At 39.0% G+C, this 23,253-nt stretch overlaps 1 protein-coding gene across 1 annotated transcript; it reads left to right on the top strand.

The window, feature by feature from the left end:
* The first annotated feature begins 883 nt into the window (after nucleotides 1-883).
* LOC122661562 (probable protein phosphatase 2C 60) lies at nucleotides 884-21,270 on the top strand. Its single transcript, XM_043856998.1, has 5 exons — nucleotides 884-1,267; nucleotides 1,765-2,207; nucleotides 2,411-2,778; nucleotides 19,088-19,324; nucleotides 20,637-21,270. Exons 2-5 carry the CDS (start codon nucleotides 1,889-1,891, stop codon nucleotides 20,904-20,906), a joined length of 1,194 nt encoding a protein of 397 aa, XP_043712933.1. The 5' UTR covers nucleotides 884-1,267; nucleotides 1,765-1,888; the 3' UTR covers nucleotides 20,907-21,270.
* The last annotated feature ends 1,983 nt before the right edge of the window (nucleotides 21,271-23,253 follow it).

Here is a 23,253-nt window from a genome sequence, read left to right as displayed (position 1 = left end):
AATATGATGGTTTTTTTGTTTTTTTTGGGTATGAATATGGACTTGCTCATATTGCACATTCCAGTCCATGTTTTCTATAAACTTTTATATATATTATTAAAAAATATTATTTTTCTTAATCTTTATTTCTTTAAAAAATTGACTAAACATAAAAAAATATTTAGTACCCAAGAGATAGAGTGAAAGTGACAGGATATCGGATCGGGTCAAGGTTTACCGGCCATGGATTAAGTGTATGCATGGTATTGGATCGGGTATCGACCATCTCAAAAACCAATATGATACTGATACGGAATCGGATCAGATTACCTGTATTGGAGAGAAATACCCTTGGATTTTCTTAAAAAATAAAAAATAGTTTTTTTTTTTGGACATTTTTTACGTTTGGTCTGTACCGTACCACTGATATAGTATCAGACAGGGATCGGTGACTAACGATACCGATGCAGATCGCTGCCCGATACGGGCAATCTGATACCGACCCATTTTGAAACCATCATGGATGGATTAGTATGTTGAAAACAAACCACATTAAAAATGATCACACAATCCATACGGATGATTGCATGTTTTGCAGTTGGATGATGTATACCTCATAGGGGTGTGAATTGCGTGAAGAGATAATATATCATCATGGGCGTAAGTTAGTGAGTGACAGTCTTGAGGAATTCATGAGAAAGGTCCAAAGCGTGACCCGTGGGTGTTTTTTTTTTTTGAGTTCATTCATTAGGAAACCAAACAGGGTTAGTTTAATTTAATTTTAATTTATTGAAAAAAAATAATTAAAAAAAAAAAAGATTTAATGAAATAGTGAAAGCTAACCTCATCAGTTTTTCTTTCTCTCTAGTTTTGTGGAGCCCATGGCTCTGGCCTCTGCTTTGCTGGCCTTAAGCCCTTGTTTGTTGGTTTTTATGGGCTTTGTCCGCTGAGAAGGACGAGAGAGTTTCAGTCAGTTCTCCCAATCAAACACATAAGATTTTGATTGAAAACTTCTTTACTCTTTAGTTGAATCTGTTACTTTTTTTTAGATTGTCCATTCCTTCATCCATCCTTACAGGAAAGCAGCGGAGAAGAAGGGATTTATTTATATATAAAAACGAGAGAGAACCCAAGATTTATCTGTTTGTTTCTGATTTGATGGATCTACAGATCTAACGCTTTCAGAACCACATGGACTGATTCGCTTTTCAGATCTCTATCGCCTTCATTTGTAAAGCCGAGTAACTGGTCAGAAGCAAGGAAGGAAAAAAAAAAGTTGAAGACGACGGTGGGTTTTTCCCTTTTTATATTCTTCGTTTATTATTGGTTTTATTTGAGAAAATGTGCAATTTTTTTGAAAAAATTGATGGATTTTCGGGTTTTGGTTTCTGGGTTTTTCTCGCAGTGTGAAAGTAGAGATGGGTTTTTGAATTTGAGTATTGACTCTCGAGTCCTTCTGGAGTTGGGATGTCTGACCAAACACTTAGCCTGTGGAAATAGAAGTGGACTTGATTTCCCTATTTGTTTCACCCAGCTTTGTTATTTCTGTTGTTATATCTTTTTTGCCCTTTCATACCTATTGGATTGCTGTTTTATTTGTTTCGAGGAGAAACGTGGATGGGTTAAGATTTTCCGACCTATTGGTTTCTGTTGGTGTGATTTTTCACTGAAGCAAACCAAGAACTGCCGGGGTTTGCTGCAAAATTTTCATTCTTTTCTGTTATCGTGGTACTTTTAACTCTGTTATACTTTTGATTTATTGGGTGCGTGGTTTTCCTTGAACAGCGAAGGAGGAGAAGGGAGGCAGCAGAAGGATTTTTATTCATTTGGACACGATTGAATTGGTGTTGTACATCCAAATCCTGTTTGGATGTGGAGAAATTGGAGGTTGGTTTGGGGGAAATGAGGGATGTTATCGGGGTTGATGAACTTTTTGAGGGCCTGTTGGCGGCCGTCTTCGGATCGTTATGTTCACGCTGGCTCGGATGCTGTGGGGAGACAAGACGGGCTTCTCTGGTACAAAGATAGTGGGCAGCATCTTAATGGCGAATTCTCCATGGCTGTTGTTCAGGCCAACAATTTGCTCGAAGATCAGAGTCAGATTGAGTCAGGCTCATTGAGCTCACTGGAGTCTGGCCCCTATGGAACTTTTGTTGGGATATATGATGGCCACGGCGGGCCTGAGACTGCACGCTACATCAACGATCACCTTTTCCACCATCTTAAAAGTATGTGAGCTGAACCCCACTAAGATTGGATGATGCTCTCTTTCAACATGGAACTAACCTTTTTTTCAACTGTTGAATTTTGATGATTTTGTATTGTTTTCCAGTTCAGTCTTTTACCATTCTCTATTTCCATGGTGGTTCTTGAGGTTTGAGATCAAGTAACTGTTCATAATTTTTCAGTCCTTCATATTGGTGTTCTGCAGGATTTACTTCTGAGCAGCAGGCCATGTCAGTGGACGTAATAAGGAAAGCATTTCAAGCAACTGAAGAAGGGTTTTTCTCTCTTGTTACCAAACAATGGCCAATGAAACCACAAATTGCAGCTGTTGGATCTTGCTGCTTGGTTGGTGTGATATGCAGTGGCACCCTCTATATCGCCAATCTTGGTGATTCTCGTGCTGTTTTAGGGAGGCTAGTAAAAGCAACTGGGGAGGTCTTATCCGTCCAGCTGTCGGCGGAGCATAATGCAAGTATAGAGTCTGTAAGACAGGAGCTGCATTCTCTGCATCCTGATGATTCACAGATTGTGGTTTTGAAGCATAACGTATGGCGTGTGAAGGGGCTCATACAGGTAAAATTCTTATTTACCTTGTAAGAGTTAATTTTTCTTTTTCCCTATGGTGGCAACTATCATAATTGTTTTGCTGTTTCCAAGTTCTATACATTTCTGTACTCTATCCATGTATCAGTATTTTTCCAAGGAACTTCCAAACTGTTGTAATGCTAATCAAGAGTCTCAGCAGTTACTAGAGCATGGTAATTGCATCCACCATAGAGGAATGGTGATGGGGTTCTAGGTCACCTAAGGATTAGGGATCAGAATTCACAGTAAAACCAGAATCACAGTGAAAGATAAGAAACCACGTCCAAGAGAAATTTTATAACAACAGATCAAAAAGGCAGGTGCTAATTTTCCGGACGAATGGACTGTTTTGTTAGGGGAACAAGATATCAAAATATAAGGACAATCCTATGGCTGGATAATTAGCTATTGAAGAATCTTACTGGAGGTAGGACCACTCAAAACTGATAATCAATGGCAGATTCAGATTTTAAACCATTGCAAGAGTTGAAACGAACTATAGGACAGTAAACTGAAGTAAGATTTCAGAAATCAATTTCAAGTAAAGAGTTTTAAGACATCCTAGTTGAGGACTAGGAAATTAAAATTTGACAGAAAAGATTGAATTTTGAAAACTGATTCTGAAACAGAAAGTAGGAATGATGTATTGAGTTGAATTCTGAATTTAAAGAACAAGAAACATGACTAACAAAATGATAATTAACTAAGAACAAAATTAGGAAAGTAGACTTACGCAGGATAGAAAAGAAAAGTTCAGAAGCTTACTTGATTGATGGAAGGAAGAAAGGAATAAAGATAACCAGTATTCCATCTATTGGGAACTGGAATTCACCAGAATCCCTTGCTGAATCCACAGTAACAGAACACTCATAATCCAATGAGCCACCTGTGAATACACCCATGCAAAAGGTCTGAAATCCACTGATTGTTGAGCTGAAAAGCTTTCTTCTTATTAGCAAATTCGTGGGTAGGGCTGTAGCCCCTTACAAACTTATATAGAGTAGCGCTAAACAGAGAGTCAAACTCAAAAAGGAAAGGCTTAAACCATTTATGAACTGAAAATAACATAAACTAACTAGGAAACTGAAATAAAATCCCAAGCAGATCTGGAATTTATAAGATGTATTTCAGTCTGTCTAAACAACTAAACATTTTTTTTTTAAACAACTAAATATTAATAAAATAAAAGAAATAAACTCGAACGGTAACCGTGAATAGTAACCATAGGACCAGATTTGAACTAGAAACTGAACCGCAGGGTTGGTTCAATCCGGAAATCTGGCTCATGGTTGAATCAGACCAACCAAATCCACAGGAGATCTTTCTCTTCATTTCTTTTGGCTGAGATCTGCATCAAATGGATTAAGTTATACTGAACTGTTTACCTTATGTACTTCAGACATATATGTAGAAGCTTTCATATGTTTTTTTTTTATCAAATTGTTAGAGCTTGCATTGCATTTTAGCTTCCTGTTTTCGGGTTGTTTTTGATACCTAAGGGTCAGAGAAGGGAAATTCCCTCGTATAGTTTTTTTTTTGGCTAGTGAGCTTGAGAATGGCTGAAGTTAAGACCTGATGGAGTTTTTGTTTAGGTCTATCACAAAGGAGGATGTGTGTTTTGCAATTCAGCAAGCTCTTTTGGTGATAAAACTAGTGAAAGGAAAATAAAAAACAAGACATTTAAATCTCAGTAGTTAACTATTAATATTTTTATTCAAATGAATGAATTAAACAATCATTCACTCAACAAAAGGGTGTACCCAGTGCACGAGGCTTCCGCCATTGCAGGGTCTGGGGAGGGTCATAATGTACGTAACCTTACCTCCACTTTGCGGAGAGGCTGTGTCCCGACTCGAACCCGTGACCACTAGGTCGCAATGGAGCAGCCTTACCATTGTTCCGACTTCCAAGGCCCGTCCTCTAAACAATCATTCATTCAACATTAATGCAAAAAGACAATGGGGTATCTTATTTAAGTCAATTAGTGAATTTGAGAATAATTTTTGTAGTGATCCTATTCTAGCAATTATTAGTTAAATCAAATTTGTTTTTTGTTGTCACTTTTCTCATTCAAAACGTTGTCTAAGACCATTGGGTATCTTAGCCATTATTCACATGGCTTCAATTAATTTTTTTTAATGTTTTACAAATAAATTATGAAATAGTTAAATAATAATTCTATTTAGTTAGAAATATATTTCTAAATTCATACTATTGTGAGTAAAATAATGGGCCTGTGATTTGATTTTCTAACCTGAAAATCCGATTTAAGAGAACTAATCCACAAGACAGAATAGCAGTGTAATTGGATACAAATGAAGAGTCTTAAACCAAAGAAGATCAGGAACTCGGATGAGATCCTGAAACTTGTCGAAGCTAGCTAGATTCCTGCCCAAGGTATTCTCAAAATCTCAAGCAAATCCAACAGTTGGATTAGTAGTGATAGTGGATTAGTCAATCAGTCCTTAGCTTCACCACAGAGCATTCCACTTCACCATGAAGAAGACACAATAGTATACCAGCCAAAATCATGGGGACTGGTCACCCTTACCTTGTATTTATAAAATATGAAAGTTTGCTACTAAATTTAGTGACTCTTCATGCATGGGAGAGTACTTGACTTTCAAGTAAAATCAAAATTAGTAACCCTTCTAGAAGGGAGATCTAATAACTACTATACCTAGGAAGAAAGTATCAAATAGCAACTACTAAATATCTATTGAGTTAATACTAAGAACCATTACAAAAATAGAAACTAAAGTAGTAACTTCGAACAGAATATTCCAGCAACTTGTTTTCACACCAGGGCCCACATATGACATCTAGAAGCTAAACCAAGGCCACCACACAATCTAGAACGAGAACCAAAACCAAAACCATGGGTTACTGCTGAGCCTGGTTCTCAAACTGTGGGCTCACTGTTGGGCCTGGTGGATCTTTCTCTAATATTGGTACTGCTTGAGCTGTACGTCAACTCTCCCCTGCTTGGAATCATTTTTCCCCAACAAATGGATAAATGACATATGGCGCTCATACAAGTCAGGTTCGAGTCGTTGAAAATCATTAGCATGAATCAAGGTAGCATCAGTCCCCGACTTCCGTTCCACTTGATTAAGAATGAATGGTAGCTGCCGCCATGTCTTGTCATAGTGTAGTTATCCTCCAACACTTCTTCAATCTGGTCCTCAACTGTTGGTGTCATTTGCGGCAATTGAAACATGTGCTCATATTCTTCTTCATTAGAGTGATGTCCCAAATAGATAGTTAAGTCAGCTACATTGAACACCTTACTTATGGCCATGTCGTCAGGTAGCTCTAGGACATAAGCAATGGGCCATACTTGTTAAGGACCTTAAAGGGACTCATATGGTACAGGTGAAGTTTTGTGTTTGCACCCAGGGGAAAGCTTTCCGAAGTAATACACACCATCACCATGTAACTCAGTTTGAACTCCAAATATCGTCGATGACGGTCAACTACAGCCTTGTAGAGTTGTAGGCATCTTTGCTGAGGGATATCTGTCTATCGACATCTGTATGTATCTCTTTGATATGACGTAAGAACTCATCTGCCTCAATGCTGATGCCTGCATGTGCCGTAAGTGGTACTAGATCAATAGGTCGCTTGGGCTGAATCCCAAAAACAATCTCAAACAGTGTGCAGCTAGTTGTCTGGTTCGCAGAATTGTGGGCAAATTATGCGATGTCCAAAATAGACAGCCAATTCTTTTCATAATCTCAAACAGTGCGGCTAGTTGCCTGGTTCGCAGAATTGTTGTAAGCTACTTCTGCGATGTCCAAAATAGACAGCCAATTCTTTTCATAATCCTGAACAAGACACCATTGCAAATTACCCAAACTTCGGTTGGCTATTCAGTCTGGATGGTGGGCTGTAGAAAAATGGAACCTTTGTCTTCATCCATAGTGCCTTCTAAAATTAACTCATGAATTTGATATCTTTGTCTACTATGATTCAGTTGGGAAGTCCGTGTAAATGTAGAACCTCTAATGTAGCTCTAGACAGGAGAAGGATCTTACTAGAGGCCAAGCAACAGGATCTAAAAGGGGCTGCTGGTTCGAATGGGCAGAATTAGGAATTTAGATCAATTTCTAGGGTTAGGGTTAGAGGAATGGGGGTAAATTTTATATGGTAATGTTAGGCAGGCCTAGGAGAAGCTAACAGTGAAGGTTTGAACAAGGTTTGAATAAAATTTCAAATTTCAGAAAATTAGGGTTAGGGTTTCGGGTTTTGAAAAATTAGAAAATTAGGTGAAATTAGGGTTTAGACTTGGAATTTAGGGAAGGGCTTTAGGTCAAGTTTTCTAAGGGTAGAGGAGAGGATTCGGCCAAGGTTTGATGAGTAATGGATGGCTGGAAGTAATGATTCTGGAATTTAGGGTTTTTGGGGGAATTAATGGGGTAGGATTTTCTAGGGTTTGGATGGGAGTTTGGGGACCAAACTCAGATTGAGTTTCCCAATTGGGGAGGGGGATTATCGATCCAAGTCTGAGAGGAAGGTGATGGCTGGAATGGTCTGTGCAGGGTTTAGGGCTTTAGGTTTTAATTTGTGAAGAGGGGGGGGGGGGAGATAACAGCAGCTGAAACTTGAACAATGGAGAAGGATAGAACCACCTTTAATCTTAGGGATCCTCCCGGCTGTCACGGCGCAAGGAGTCGTAGGAAATCCACCTATTCTTTCCACCTTGATAGACCCACAAGGATGCAACCTCACAAGGAGCAGCAGTAGCAGCAACAATGGCGGCAGCACAATTCTGTTTTTTTTTTTTTTTAAATTATTCAACTGTAGGGGGAGCCTCCCACGAAATTTACTTTTTATAATAAAAGGCCAATGGCCAAATCCTAGTCTAAGCAAAACACTCCCTCACTAAATCGTGGGGGGTGGGGACTTAATAAAACAACTTAAAAATGTAAAGTAAAAAGACCTAATTGTCCCTAACAACTTAAAATAAAAGACTTAGTTAAATCACTTAAAGTGAACCATGGTTTTAACCGGTTCAATTTAAGTTTACAAATAAGCTGAAATAAAAACTAATTATGGAACATACTAAAATGCAAACCTAAGCTATGGCTCCCAAACTAAGCCCTAATTTCAGGGCTGCTTCTTCTTCCTTTGGGTGTGGGCACTAGGTGCTGCATCAACCTCTTTAAAGAAGACCGAGGCTATGTGACTCGCATCAAAGGTCTTCTGACAGGGGATGAAGTATGCTACCTTTGAAAAACAATCCACTACCACTAGTATTGGATCATTTCTTTCTTGACTAGTCGGCAACCCAAGCACAAAGTCCATTCTAATATCTCACCACGGTATATGGGGAATGTCTAGTGGAGAGTATAAACCCATATGCTGTTGAAAAACAATCCACTACCACTAGTATTGGATCATTTCTTTCTTGATTAGTCGGCAACCCGAGCACAAAGTCCATTCTGATATCTCACCATGGTATATGGGGAATGTCTAGTGGAGAGTATAAACCCATATTCTGTTTAGTCCCCTTTGCTAATTGGCAAACTCGACATCTCTGAATTACATGCTCAACGTCATTTTGTAACCATGGCCAATATTATCTATCAACAACTTGTAGGAGAGTTTTATCTTTCCCCAAGTGTCCTCCGAGTCCTCTACCATGTAACTCTTATATAAGATCATGTTGGAGGGATGTATTTGGGATGCAGAGATTACTGCTGTAGAATAGAAACCCATAATGGATAGAATACTTAGAATCTCTTTCACCTTGCTGCAGTGTCTGGTAGATGGAAGAGAAGTATGCCATCTTGAAAAATGGTCCATCACCACTAGTATTGAATTGTGCCTTTCTCAAGTAGTCAGGAACCTGAGCATGAAGACCATACGACTATCTTGCCACGGTATATGGGCAATTGGTAGTGGAGAGTTCAGACCCATATTCTGTTTAATCCCCTTTGCTAACTTGGAAACTCAACATCTCTGAATAACATGCTCGAAGCCCATCGTAATAGTATTTATCAACAATAGGAGGGTTTTATCTTTCCCGAATTGCCCTCTGAGTCCTTCACCATGTAACTCCTGTTTAAGGTTACGTTGGAGGGATGTATCTAGGATGCAGAGACAAGTGCCATAGAATAGAAATCCATCATGTCTAGAATGCTTAGAATGTCTTTCACCTTTCTGTAGTGTCTGGTAGATGGAAGAGAAGTCTTTATCAGCTGCGTATTCCCCCTTGATGTGGTCAATGTTCATAGTGTGAGCCGAGGAATTGTGTAGAGCACCTTTCGACTCAAGGCAACCGCTACTATGTTCTCCTTACTTGCCTTGTACTTTAGTGTAAGGTAAACTCCTAAAGATAGGCTACCCATTTGGCATGTTGATTACTGACTGTCTTCTGAGAATGAAGATGCTTCAAGGCTTCATGGCCTATAAACAAGACAAAGTCCTTGCCGACTAATGATGCCAATGCTTGAGTACTTGCAGCACAACTACATACTGGATATCTTGTCTTGGCGTCGTTCAATTTTTCACTATAATGGTAATAGGATGTCCTCCTTTCATAAGGACTCCACCTATGCCAATGTGTAATGCATCGGTAGCCACCTCAAACACTTTGTTAAAGTCGGGAAGTTGTAGAATAAGAGCCTCTGTCATCTTCTTCTTGATACGATCGAGGGCCTTAGTGGTTGCAGGCATCCATTCAAATTTACCTTTGCTAGTTTTCATACATTTTGTGATAGGAGCCATAATGGTGCTGAAATCTCTAATGAACCTGTGGTAAAATGAAAAAGCTGTTGAAGCTTCTAGCTTCGGTAAGAGTCTTAAGTGCTGGCCAGTCTAAGATACTCTTAACTTTCTCTAGATCTACTTCAATTCCGTTTGATGATATATGAATCCCAGGAATATGACTCTGGGAAGCATAATAAAACAATTTTTTTAAGTTAATATAAAGTCTCCACTTGAAGTACTCACATCATGCTTCTCAAGTGGTCTAGGTGGTCCTCCTTTTTGTTGTATATCAAAATGTCGTCAAAGTAAACAACTAAAAATTTACCAATGAAGGGGCGTAGTGTAATACCTGATTCATCACACGCATGAATGTGTTGGGTGCGTTAGTGAGACCAAAAGACATAACATTCTCTTCATAGAGACCATGGCAGTTTTCCACTCGTCACCTAAGCTGATGCGTATCTGATGATATCCGCTCTTGAGATCTATTTTGGAAAAGATCTTTGCACCAGCCAACATGTCCAGCATATCGTCAAGTCGGGGAATAGGAAACCAGTACTTGGTGGTGATTATTTATAGTTCGGTTGTCCATGCACATATGCCACGCTCCATCTTTCTTTGGTGTGAGGAGGGCTGGTACTGCACATGGACTCATGCTCTCCTGTATGAAGCCCCTTTTTCAGCAAATCACCCACTTTTTGTTTTTGTTTCAACTCCATGTGCTTTGTGGGGATCAGTCTATAGGTTGGTAGGTTTGGTGACACTGATCCGGGTACCATATTGATGGTGTGATGAAGATTGCACATCAGGGGTAGTTCATTCACACTAAGTCTGAGAAGTTTGATAGTAGGTCCTGTATCGACTTAGGAAATTTAGCCTCTTGTGGAGTCATTTCCTGAGTGACTGTGCCAATATCAGTCCTGACTCCTGACTGTTCTTCACGAACTCCTTATGTGGTAGTGCCAATACCTTCTTTTCTGTAGCAACCTCCTTCTGGTTAGCCCTCAGAGCTCTATGCCTGGCTTGTTCTACATGGATATTTATGAGGCACAGAATGATGAGCTTGCCCTTGAATTTGAAGATGCATTGGTTCTTTGTACCACCTACCAACACATCAATGTCATAGATCCAGGTTTGTCCCAAAAGTACATCAGTCAACTTTATTGGGATGACATCACACCATACTGCCTCATCATAATGACCAAGTTTCAAAGGTGCTTGACACCGCTGGTTTACCTCCATTGTGTTGTCATTGAGTAGGGAGATTTTGTGTGGTTGTGGGTGTTTTCCGGAACGTAGCTTAGCCTTATCAACAAAGGTTTTTGAAATCATGTTTACACAGCTGCCACCATCAATAATTACTTATGTGTTTGTGTCTCCAGCACGCATACGAGTGTAGAAGATGCAATGCCGGCGACAATCCTCTCATTGGTTTCCATTAGCAGGACGCGGCTAACCACATGTACTCCGTACATGTCCTCAGGTTCCATGTCATCAACTTCATCTTCTATGTCAACATTGTCTAGTAAGGTGCAGTCACCTCTCCCTCGTCATCATCATCTATACCAAGGTACTAAAACTCGGGTCTCGGTACCAACTCGACTCTTGGAAAAACTGAGACGAGTTGAGATCTCGGCTAGATCTCGCTGAGTTGGTGCATTTTTTTTTTTTTCAACTGGAAGCCTCAACTTTGGGTCAACCCGAGGTCTGGACCCGAGATCCGAGATCTCGCCGAGATATGTCGAGTTTTGTCCAATTAGGTAAGGTATTTAAGTGGTAAGTGGGTTAAAATAATGGGTCGAAACCGAGATCCAACCAAGATCTTGCACTTTTGAGACTCGTAGGCAGTCTCGTCTCGGCTTTTCTAAAAACCGAGAAACTCGGCGAGATCTCGCCAGTTCTCGAACTATGATCTATACCATAAATTATTACATTGAGTTGCTATCTCAAAGAACTTGGTAATGTGTCAAAACACTGTGAATGAGAGAAAACATTGGGTCCTGTTGGTGCTGGCCATGTGGTTTTTTCTTTGTTGTCTGCATGTGTGGGGGTAGTAGTGGGAGCTGGTTGACCTGTGGGCCTGATGACTGGTGCTCCTCCTACTCGCTGCGGCTTAAGTGCAAAATCGTCTCACGGGAGTACTCAGTAACTCCTTTGCTCACAGGGCCTTCTCGAAACAATCCTGAAGGTTGTAAATGTCTGCACACCTATCTCCTTTCAGATTTCCGGCCTCACTCCCAGTTTGAATTGAGATATCAGCTGGTCATCCTCTTTGATACCTGTACGTGACACCAGGGTATCAAACTGATCCATGTGGTCTGCTACTGATGATGCACCTTGTCGTACAAGTTGAGTTGGTCATGCAGACACATTTTGAAGGTTTGTGGCTGGTATTTGTCTTTTAGTGCCTCTTTCATCTCATTCCAAGTGGTTGGGGCTGCATCTCTTTGTTGCAACTGTCTTTCATTACTCCTCCACAATTCTTGGGCCCGATTAGATTGGCTCGAGCTAGTTGTAGCTTCCTTGGTTTTGTCAAGTCTACCCAACCATAGTATTCATCTAAACAACACATCCAATCATAGAGTACTTGAGGGTCATGCTTGTCGTATTCTTTCAGTTCCAACTTTACTTTATGAGTGTCAACCATAGGGTCAATATGAGCTGTTCTATAGCAGCCACCTGATGGTTGAGCTACCAGATCATATCAGTGACTTGGTTTAAGGATTCTTGAAAACTGGCTGGATCAGAAGGTTGGGGATCCATGTGCTCTGTTGCTAATTGATGCGTCTCTCTAATCTGAAAAGCAGTTTAAGGGAACTAACCCACAGGACAGACTAACAGAGTAATAGGAGACCTGAAATTAAGAGGCTTAAACCAACAAAGATTAAGAGCTAAAATGATATCCAAAAACTGGTCGAAGGTAGCTAGATTCCTGCCCAAGAATCCCAAGCAAATCCAACAGTTGGATTAGTAGCAATAGTCAATAGGGGTGGACAGAAAATAAGAACTTAGGTAAACAGCAAAATAGTGAGTAAGAGAAACTTAAATATCTTCAGATCAGTAACCTGATGGACTTCAAATTCAGGTCGATGGAAGATAGTTTAGAAGGGCAGAAACTTGCAAAATTTAGGCCCAATCAGAGGGTTGAATCTGCTGTTACAGAAGCCATAACATGAGCTAGAACTGAAAGGAAAACAGAACTGCAGGTTGCTGTACCTGGTTAAAACCGACAACAGTAGTTGCTCAGCTATTGAGAAGATCTTTAGCATTAGTGTTGGATGGATTCAAGGCCACTTCCTATCTTCAAACAGAAGTCCAAGTGCAGCAGAAACTTCCCTCGCAAGCTATGGGTATGCAGGAAAATAGAAGGAATAATGGAAGAGGAAGGAGGAAGGAAAAGGGATATGACCAGGGTATCTCCACCACTGGCCTGTGATTGGATTCACCACTAATCAGTCCTTAGCTTCATCCACCAAGGGGCTGCTGCTTCACCACAGTGGCATTCCACTTCACCATGAAGAAGACTCAAAAGTATATTAGCCAAAATCATAGGGACTGGTCATCCCTACCTTGTATTTATAAAATATGAAAGCTTGCTACATAATTTAGTAACTCCCCATGTATGGGAGAGTACTTGACTTTTAAGTAACATCAAAATTACTAACCCTTCTAGAAGGGAGATCTAATAACTACTACACCAAAAAAGAAAGTATCAAAATAGCAACTTATCTAAATATCAATTAATACTAAAAGACCATTACAAAAATAGAAACTAAAGTAGTAGTAACTTCTAATATTCCAGCAACTTGTCTTCACCCAGGGCCCACACATGACTTCTAGAAGCTAAACCAAGGCCACCACAATCTAGAACTAGAACCAAAACCACTGTTGGGCGTGGTTTTTCTTCTTCTATGCTGGTACTGCTTGAGCTCTACATCAGCCTGTTATCTGAGAGCTTGTTTATGAAAGACCCAATAGTTAAATATTAATTCATTTAGTGAGAATGTATTTCTGAGTTCAGATAATAGTCAGTGTGGTCCTGTTTCTGAGAACTGATAAATAAAATATTTTATGCCTGTAGAATTATGTATCTGGATTCGGTATTTCGATGTATAGAGATTTTGCCCGTGATATATACATATGCATAGAATAGTAAGCCCACTTAAGTATTTACATGGAACTCAGGAATGGTGGGTCATACCCCATGGAAGCTGCTATTTATACAAGATATGTAGATAAATTTGGGCCCTCCTGTATGCATGTTATTGTTAAGGGAATTATTCAGATTATGATATTCCAGGTAATCTGTTACTGGTACGCCTTGTAACTTTGTTAGATGTAACTCCGTCCATTTAAAGTTGTTTCTTAATCTGGTAAATAGTTCCATGGGAGTACACAGTTGTACCTTCCCAGCTATTTCTGTGAAAGTTAATGATTTGCAAACACAGGGATCTATATAGCAAATCGGGAGCACTAGTAGGCCACCTGTCTGGGATTCTCCTTGGTGTGTTACTCTTCCACTTGAGTTATCTTTTACGAAAACCCAATCAATTGGTCTACTCAGAGCTCATAACTGTTTTGTTGGAGAAGGGAAAGGGGCAATTAGAGTGGTGTATGAGAAAGATTTCCTATTCCTCTCTTCCACTCATAAATCTTTATTGAAGCATAAACAGGTGGCTCTTGGTCCAGCGAAATTTGTTTGTTTTTTTTCTTTCTATAATAGGTATTCTCCTGGGTTGAGTTTCGAAGATTTGAGTGTACTGAATAAGCAACTGAGTCATACTTATTTTTTTGTAGTTTTTTCTTGTGTCTTATTGTTTCCCAAATCCTTAAACTCTGGTGGGCAATTGAATCACACAATAACTTAAAATGTGACATAAATTTACTTGATTTTATTCTTTGATATTGGATGACCTAGATTTTGGCAAATCCCTTCAGGTTAAGAGGTCCCTGCTTGGTGTTTGTCTTTATTTCCTTTATACCATGTCAGCACTCTTCAAATTGTGCTGTCTTTTCTTCTTGATGTTACTGAAATTCATATGCTTTTGCCTATGTTGGTTGGAGTATACTTGTTAATGTATGGACTTAGTTGAATACTTGAAGTGAAGAAGCACCTGAACTTCTTGTGCTTTACTTTGACTTACTTGGGAAGCCACTCCTAACCTATCTATATTGCATTTGGCTCTCGCCTTTCTTCAAATCTATCACTGTTTATTGTTCTCTATTTGGCCAAATTTCTTTTATGATAGTAATGTTAAATATCAATACGGCAATCCGTTTTATACTACTTCCCATTTAGGTGGTTCTTATTTACTTGCTCATGTACTGACCAAACTTCCTGTCATATCATGGCAAGTTGTTTGACTCGATAAGATTCTAGTGATTTTAAGTTTTAGCATTGGAGCCCATGTAAGGCATCCCTTTTTTAGCATAGAAAATCTTTTTCAGTTTCCTTCGGATATATAGGACAATAAGTTCAATGTACCAAAAACCTACAGGATTTGAGAGGTTTTCTCCATTTTGGTCTTTCTCAATTTTATTTAAAGAAATTTTTTCTAGCTTCAAATTATCTCATCTTGTTAATTTTCAATTTTTGTTTCCTTGTGTTCTTTCTTGCTGTTTGCATTGTTTTCCTTCTTATTATCTTCCGTAGTCATTTCTTTTAATTTTTTCTTAGGCCTTCTTTCTTTTACATTTAGTTATGAATTACTCACTCCCTTATCAACTGGTTAATGTTAATCATGATTTCATTGAGCTTTACTAGTGTACTGATGGATGAGGTTGAAGGGTAGTCCCATTTGGACTTGTGTGTTTGCTTTGACTTGGATTTATTGATGCTAGTGTCAGGGGAGTTGTAGTTTTAAGTGTTTAGTTCTATGATCTCTTCATTTGTTTCAGACTGCGATTATGTTTAGCTAATTCAAAAAATTCTTTTTCCAAATCACTATTGGAAGAGAACTATTGTCTTAACTCTTAAAAAAACAAAATCGTACCATAGACTGAATTACAGGTCTGAACTACATTGCATATTTTATAAGCCACAAACTAGGCTGCCTTCTTCAAAATTCCTTGTCTAATTCAAAATCCTTAAAGAGATTCCTAATGTAGTCCTAGATTGGTAGGAGACCAACTAGAAGCCAATAAACCAGGATCTGCTATGAACCAGGTAATTCGGCTAGGTCAAAATAGGTGTTTTTGGTGAAATTAGGGTTAGGGTTTGATGTGTGGGTTATGTCAAGTTGAGGTAGGGAAGTCTATCAGTGAAGGTACTGTTAAGTTCTAATGGTGTTAGGAATGTAAACTTGAATTGGCAGCAGGTTAGGTTTAGGTTTTTTGGGTTTTTGAAAGGGACTAATGAGGGAATCTAGGGTTTAGGATGGTCACATAGGGCTGATACCTGGATCGAGTTTACCTTATGGTGAGAGGAGAGTTCGATCAAAAAAAGGATGGATTTTGTTGGCTGGTTTGGTCTGGGCAGAAATTAGGTATTGGGAAAAGTTAAACCAAAAAGGGGGAATCTTAGGGTTTGGGTGTATGGAAGGTTAGAAGAAGATTGGTAGGGGTTGGGGATGATTCAAACTTACTGTAGTTGCAGAATTTCCTTGGCAGCAGCTTGTTTGAATAAAAATCTTATCTTGAATTAAAATTTGAATGTAGAGCTTCAAAAGAATCACCGGGCTTCACACCGCAAGGTGTTGATTGGATCAAACACCATTCCCACCAATGAACCACCCAGGCTTCCCACCGCAAGGTGTCGATTGGATCAAACCCCAATCCCACTAGCCTTGATCAAACACAAGAAAAAATTCTTCAATGGAGAAGAAGAACAGCAAAAAGCTTTTCATTAATCAAAATTCGTGTTCAATACTTGCCTCCTTACAACCTTATATTAAAGTCTCAAAAATAGACTCCTAAAGGAAAGTCCTAACCCACTCCTTAACCTATTAGGTAACTTAGACTGACTAGGAAAAAAAATAGACTCAAAATAGAGTTCTAATTGAGCCCCACTAAACACTTAAAAGAAAACTTGTCATAGGTTTTAAAACTGAACTGGGCATTGAATTGAAAGTGGCCTGGTTCTTATTTTGACCAGTCAAACCATGGTTCAAAAAAAGAATTGATAATTAATTGAAATTTGGAAAATTACTCATAAGGGAATGTTGTATGGGTGTGAACAAAGCTATAGGGCGGCAACAACTTTGGTTGGTGTTCTAATGCTTTAATAATAAGGTGGTGATTCAAGTCTATTCATGTGAGCCTTAATCACAAATGTTTCCATTACGAAACCATCAAACCGTATCGTGCGGTTTTGCCCTCCACAGTGGGGCTTTAGTCCCACATCAGATGGGAGGAGTGTGTGTGTTTGTGTTTATTTGCACTTTGCAGCATGAATGGTTGGTTAACCCTTTTGAGCTGGTGTGTGCGCTTGACCAAGAAAAGATATGGCTTACCCCCTGCGGTGGGGCTTTAGTCCCACATCGGGTGTGTGGGGTGTGTGTGTTTGTGTTTATTTGCACTCCGTGGCTTGAAACTTTGAAAGTTTGGTTAACCCTTATGAGCAGGCATGTGTGCCTGAACCCAAAAATAAAAATAAAAAAATCCAGCGGTTTTTTAGAAACCGGATGGTCTTCAGAAATTCACTCTGATTCTAGTTTTCTATGAAGGCGGTTTTTTGCCTGGTCCGAACCGGAAAAGAGGGTGGTTCTGTGTTTTTGGGCCACCGGTCTGGTTTTAAAAACTACTATGTTTGTGGCAAGTGAAATCTGTCGTTACTTGCCACATTACCAAAGATGGATGGACCCATGCGATTAGAGGATCCGCACAAAAAATTACTGGAGGTGCATTAAAAGCAAGTCCAATGTGACAAAAAATTACAAAAATACCATGATTGTGAAATGGCATTTTTGTAATTTTATGGGACTAGACTCACTTTTTAACCACTACATTCTTATTTCAGGCTCAAATATGACCACTGGGATAGGTCTGGCATCCTCTAGCACATGGACACACATCAAAGTATGCCATGTGGAAAGGAAACATGACATCGTGCCAAAATAAAACATCATGAGCAGGTCGTGATATTTTTTTATTTATCCTTATATGATTGTAAGATTTAAATAATTAACTGTGTGGTTTTAATTATACAGGGGTGATCCCCACAGCACATGTTGATGTGGTCTAAGATTCTAAATGTCTCGTTTACACATTTAGTTTACCTAAATTCAACCATGAATTCTTTAAGTGTGTTCATTCAATTTCCTTGGTGTCGTCTTTCCTGCTGGGGTTCAAAACTCTAAATGTTATGTCTGTTAGCATGTGCATAAGAATATTGTTGTTCATGGTGCATTCATTTTCAACCTTTGTAGACTAGTAGGACATCAGTTTGTCAGATGACTCAGATGAGATGTTCCAGACTGTTATAAAGAGTTATGGAGGGATTGATATTGCTTGGTGGAATCATCAGTTCATGTCTTCATGAAATGGATGACTAAGTACCAGATATCATGGTTACCTTAGTTTTTGTGTTTGCTAGGTCAGACAACCTTTAAACCTTGATTAACTTGACAGCTGCTCCGCAGTCATCATCTTTCTGCATTTTGGTATTTTGTATAGATTGGCCAATAATATGACTAAAAGGGCCCGTGTTGTTTTTTTTTTTTTTTTTTGGGGGGGGGTGTTATTATTTAGTGGGGACTGTTCCCTGATGGCTGTGCAAATATTTTTAGGAGTACAGCTATTAGATGAAGTTGTAAAGTCTTGAGTGAATTGGCACTCCTGTGGAATCATTAGATATATTTTCACTGTACATATTTGTCTTATACGAGTGGTTTAATTTGGTCATTCCGCTAATGCATGAGTCTTGGCTGGCTGGATTGGACAGGTCTAACCTTAAAAACCTTTTGATTAGACTGACAATAGTAGCAACCTTATATGTGAATATATCATACTCTTACCGCCTTTGTTTGTTTGTGGACCATTTAGATGCGTTCCAGGGGATGGTAGATAGGGTGGTTAATTATATAGGTAGAAAGGGCCGCACTTTTTGATATTTGTATATATGTAGAACATAAGCCCCCACCCCAAAAAAAAAAAAAAAAAAAAAAAAAAAAGGGATAGAAATTGATGAAGGCTTGGTATCAGGAATCTTTATTTGACTGAGATGCTTGTCCATGTCCATATATGGTGCTTGCTCCTGCTCCCTCCCCACCTTTGTTGCACTTGTCCACTAGATCCTGTTTGCATTGTGTTCTTAGATCTTCCACTGCCAGGTAGACTTTGAAAGATCAAGTATTTTAAGTTTTAACAACTATATGTATGATTTGAGAGATGGAGAATGGAACGTCAACATCTGTGTAAGCTGGCCAGTGGCAGTGGGTGTTAGGATGCTAGAATGCATGGCCTTCTTTCTTTCATTTAGATGAACTTAACTAACAAAATTATTTTGAAGCCTTGTGAAAGGAAATCCACCCGTGAAATATTTGTTTCTGCACATGTGGACTTGTGCTTTTTGGTTATTGAGTGGCAGTATTTATTATGAAATTTGAATATGTGCTCTCTGATTGTCAGAATCTTTGATCTGCAGATTTCTAGATCTATTGGTGATGTATACTTAAAGAAGGCTGAATTTAATAGGGAGCCTTTGTATGCCAAGTTCCGCCTTCGCGAACCTTTCAGAAGGCCTATTTTGAGCTCGGAACCATCAATATCCGTGCATCAACTTCAGCAAAATGATCAATTTCTTATATTTGCATCTGATGGACTTTGGGAGCACCTAAGCAACCAGGAAGCGGTTGATATAGTTCAAAATAATCCTCGCAGTGTAAGATATTTACTCAGTATAGAACTTGGTTTCAAATTTCCGGTTATATATGCCTATTCTTTCTTTTGTGTGCCCTCTCCCCTCCCTTGAACTTCCCGTGATTTTTTTTTGGTGAGGAAACATTTCCTTTTCAACTCGAGTGAAAAAAAAAACTTGGAAGCCATCTTTTTGGGGGATAAAAAAACTGGCTTCAATTTTCATAATAATTTGTAATTAGCAGTTGCGGTTGCAACTTTCTGAGGGTATTAATTTGAGTCAGGCACCAGCCCATTTACACCCTAGAGATGGTTGATGTTTCTAAGTGAGTTGAATTGGGGTAGCATGGATTACCTCTTTCTATCTGGGGCTAATGATGCCTGCATAGGGGTAGTTAATTTAGGTGGTTTTTGTATGCTTACTATGGAGGCAATTCTTCTGTGATGTCAGTTTTGAGTCATCAGAAGGCTTATTGTTTCAACCACAAAAAAATGTCATTCTGACAAGGGTCAAAGGATGGTATTTGAGTTAAAAGACCATCCTGTCAAAGTCGTAAAAGAAATAGCCAAGCTCCATTAGGGTTTTGATGGCATTCGGTGATTCTTGATCATTTTCTGTGAAAACTATCCCTTATCATCAAAAATTCTTTTTTTTTTTTTGGGGGGTGGGGGTGTGAAGATGTCGAAAAGGTCAGAAACAGTGTACAATATATGGTCTTTTTGATAAATAAGGAAGGGGTACAGCCACCTGATGGACCATATTGTCAAAGCCAAATCTGTTCTAATGAGCTCCAATATATAAGAGGGGGTGGGGGAGGAAAAGTCAAAACCATTTCACACATACCATTACCAGCCCTAGGTCAGTTTACATTGACACTTGTAAGTTCTGTTATTGCCTGAAATTTTCCAAAGGAAATTGTACCTAAGGCTACATCTTGGTGATGATTTGTATTCTTTGATTATTTGTCTTTATGAAGTTGATTTTGCCTATTACTTTAGTTTGTTACTTCTTATTACTTGTATTATAAATTTACTTTCTGACCTCAACGACCTCTATATACTCATTGGCAAGGGCAAGTCCAGTTACACCCTGTAGATGGGCTGCTTCTGGAAATTGCATCAACCCCTTTCAAGCTTTGGCAGTTGGCAGTAACCATGCATCTATTTAACATACTTTGCTGTTGGCCGGTGCTCATTTCATTGCTGCTGATGTGAAAAGCAATTTTTGTCACAGCCTGTCATTCTAGTGAAACATTTATGCGTCTTAGCTGCTGCCAAATCCTACCACTTGCAATGAAAAAAGGAAAAATTATTTTTATTTGCTTTTGTTGATGCAGGGAAGTGCTAGGAGGCTGGTGAAAACGGCATTGCAAGAAGCAGCAAAGAAAAGAGAAATGAGATACTCAGACTTGAAGAAGATTGACCGTGGTGTACGGCGTCATTTCCATGATGACATTACAGTTGTAGTTGTGTTTTTGGACTCAAACCTTGTGAGTAGGGCGAGTTGTGTCAAGGGTCCCGTATTGTCTTTAAGAGGGGGTGAGATCAATCTTCCTGCCAACTCTCTTGCCCCTTGTGCCACACCTGTCGAACTTGGACCGACTTAATGGATGAAGCTGGCTCTTGTGTTTGCTTTGTTGTACTAATACTGGACTTTACTTGAATCTGTGATTATCAGTTAGTATCTAAGAAAGATGAGCAGGTCTTCAATTCTTTGATATACAATGTAACTTTTAGCTTGAGGACAGGTACATTTAGTTTTAGTACCTTAAAGGTATATAACAGGAAAAACCAAAAGAAACTAGGGCGGGCAGGAATGAGGACTTCAAGGTGACAAAATTGAATTATTTCGGGAAGTGCAGTTCTTCTTACTCATCTTTCTTCGTTTGTCTGGGAACTTAGGCTTTTGTAAATTGTGTGAAACAACATCTCGGCCATCCAAAGTATATCTTTCTCTTTTGAGATAGTTTATTATTCACTTTCTCTCTCTCTCTCTCTCTCTCAATTAAAGTTGTGGATATGAACACAAATGGAAATCAGTTGTAGATGATTACTACAGAGGTTTTGATGATTAGACCTGACTGAAAGCTGCATCAAGCAAATTTCTGTGGTGTGTGTGTGTGGGGAAGAGAGAGAGAGAGAGAGGGGGGGGGGGATTCATTGACTTGATGCAGAGGGTGAAATTTAAATACCTTTTTTTGTCATAAACAAACTTTTTGGTTTTTGTTCTCACTTCAAAATCAGTTGCATTAAATTTACCTTCTGGGAAGGTCCGTTTGATATTCAAAAATTGCTCAGCAACTGGTTTCCGTGATTGAAAATCATAACTGATCATTGTATGGTTACCGTTCCAAGTTTGGATGATAAGCATATTTCTTTCAATAAAGCACTACAATGGAATACGACCTTAGAATACTGGTTAGAACAGTCTCTCCTCTCCAGTTTATGTTTTTGCAAATGAACCAAACCTTGTATCATCCATGTTGTGTTTGATTCAAAGGGTCTGATTGCACAATATGGTGCCCTGGGCCTGAGAGTTCTGAAGTGTTCCTTAAAAAACAATGGATTGTTTAGCTTTTCAACATTAATGAGTAGAATTTCCTTGGGGGAGAGAGAGAGAGAGAAGTGCCTTTAGTGGCCCTTTAAGCGAAGTGCATCATTGATAACCCAAAAAAAAAAAGTGAAGTGCATCATTACTATATAATCTCATATTTGGGAAGTCGTTTTATCTTAGAGGTTGATTCACAAGAATATTGTTTGCACTATAGGACGTCTACAGTCTATTGAATATAAATAATAGAGAGAGAAAAGCTAAAACAAAGCGATTGTGACTATTTAGTGACTCAATCCCACCGATTCTTCAAGTTTCTTTAGATTCATGACGTTTTATATAGTGTTTGAGATTGTTGTCATTAATCTCGGTTTGTCTACAATTAAGATAAGTAATTTATCCTACTTATTTACATATGTTGATATGTATGGTTTGGATGAATTTTTCCAACATGCTCTCTTAATAGATATCCACAACCTCAAGCTCCTTGGATTTGAAGGGATTCTGGTTTTGTGAGGCACTCAAAGATTGATCAGGAGTTTTTTTGGTCTGTAACCCTGCCTCTCTCTTTCTCTCTCTCTCTCTCCACAAGACTCACTTTCCCTTCTCTCCTGCTTTCCCTCCTCCCTCTCTAGCTTCCCCTTCCTCTCTCCGGCTCCCTGCCCCTTTATCTCCTCTCCCTTGGTTCTTTTGAAGTTTCTTGTTTTCTTTTACGCTTCTAAAATTCATGAGAAGATGCCATGTGTTCAGCATGGAGTGAAGTGAATCGGCCCAAAGCGACCATCCAATCCAATCTGATTCAAGGGCTCGTTCCATTTTTTAATACTCTTAAGTTGCATTTGGTATGCATTCCAGGTCGATTTTGCATTCTCAGACGATAAAAACAACTATGTTTATCATTCAAGAATGTGAAATTGATCTCAAATGCATTCCAAGAATGCATACCAAACATAGCCTTAGTCTATCTTTTTGGATTAGCCATGTGTTGATTACAAGTAGATGAGTTTAGGCCTATTAATTTATGTATTTTTTTATTAAATTATTGCTACGATTTTAGCTAATAAACTTGGGTATTTTTCTGAAATCGTTTTGTATCTCCTTTTCAAGCAGCTTTCATCAAAGAGACAAATTTTTTGAAATATTGGTTCATGAGATCTTTTATTTTCTTAAACACTATAAAGGTTAAAGAGGTTGGGCCGCTTAATTTCAAAGTAGATATGTTTAAAACTTATGATAGGGTGGAATGGAACTATCTGAGAGCTATTTTTGACTTTTCAAGATTGGGAAAAAAAACTGTGGAAGAGCGTAGCCCCTACGCCCAAACACAGGGGGGCGAAATGACTGCCCTGTCCCCATGAAAGGCGAAAATGCCTGCTTTGTTGATGCTTCCGCATGCGCTCTCA

The sequence above is a fragment of the Telopea speciosissima genome, chromosome 5, assembly GCF_018873765.1.
Source record: "Telopea speciosissima isolate NSW1024214 ecotype Mountain lineage chromosome 5, Tspe_v1, whole genome shotgun sequence".
Taxonomy (NCBI): domain Eukaryota; kingdom Viridiplantae; phylum Streptophyta; class Magnoliopsida; order Proteales; family Proteaceae; genus Telopea; species Telopea speciosissima.
This window is presented reverse-complemented; position numbering and strand designations above follow the sequence as displayed.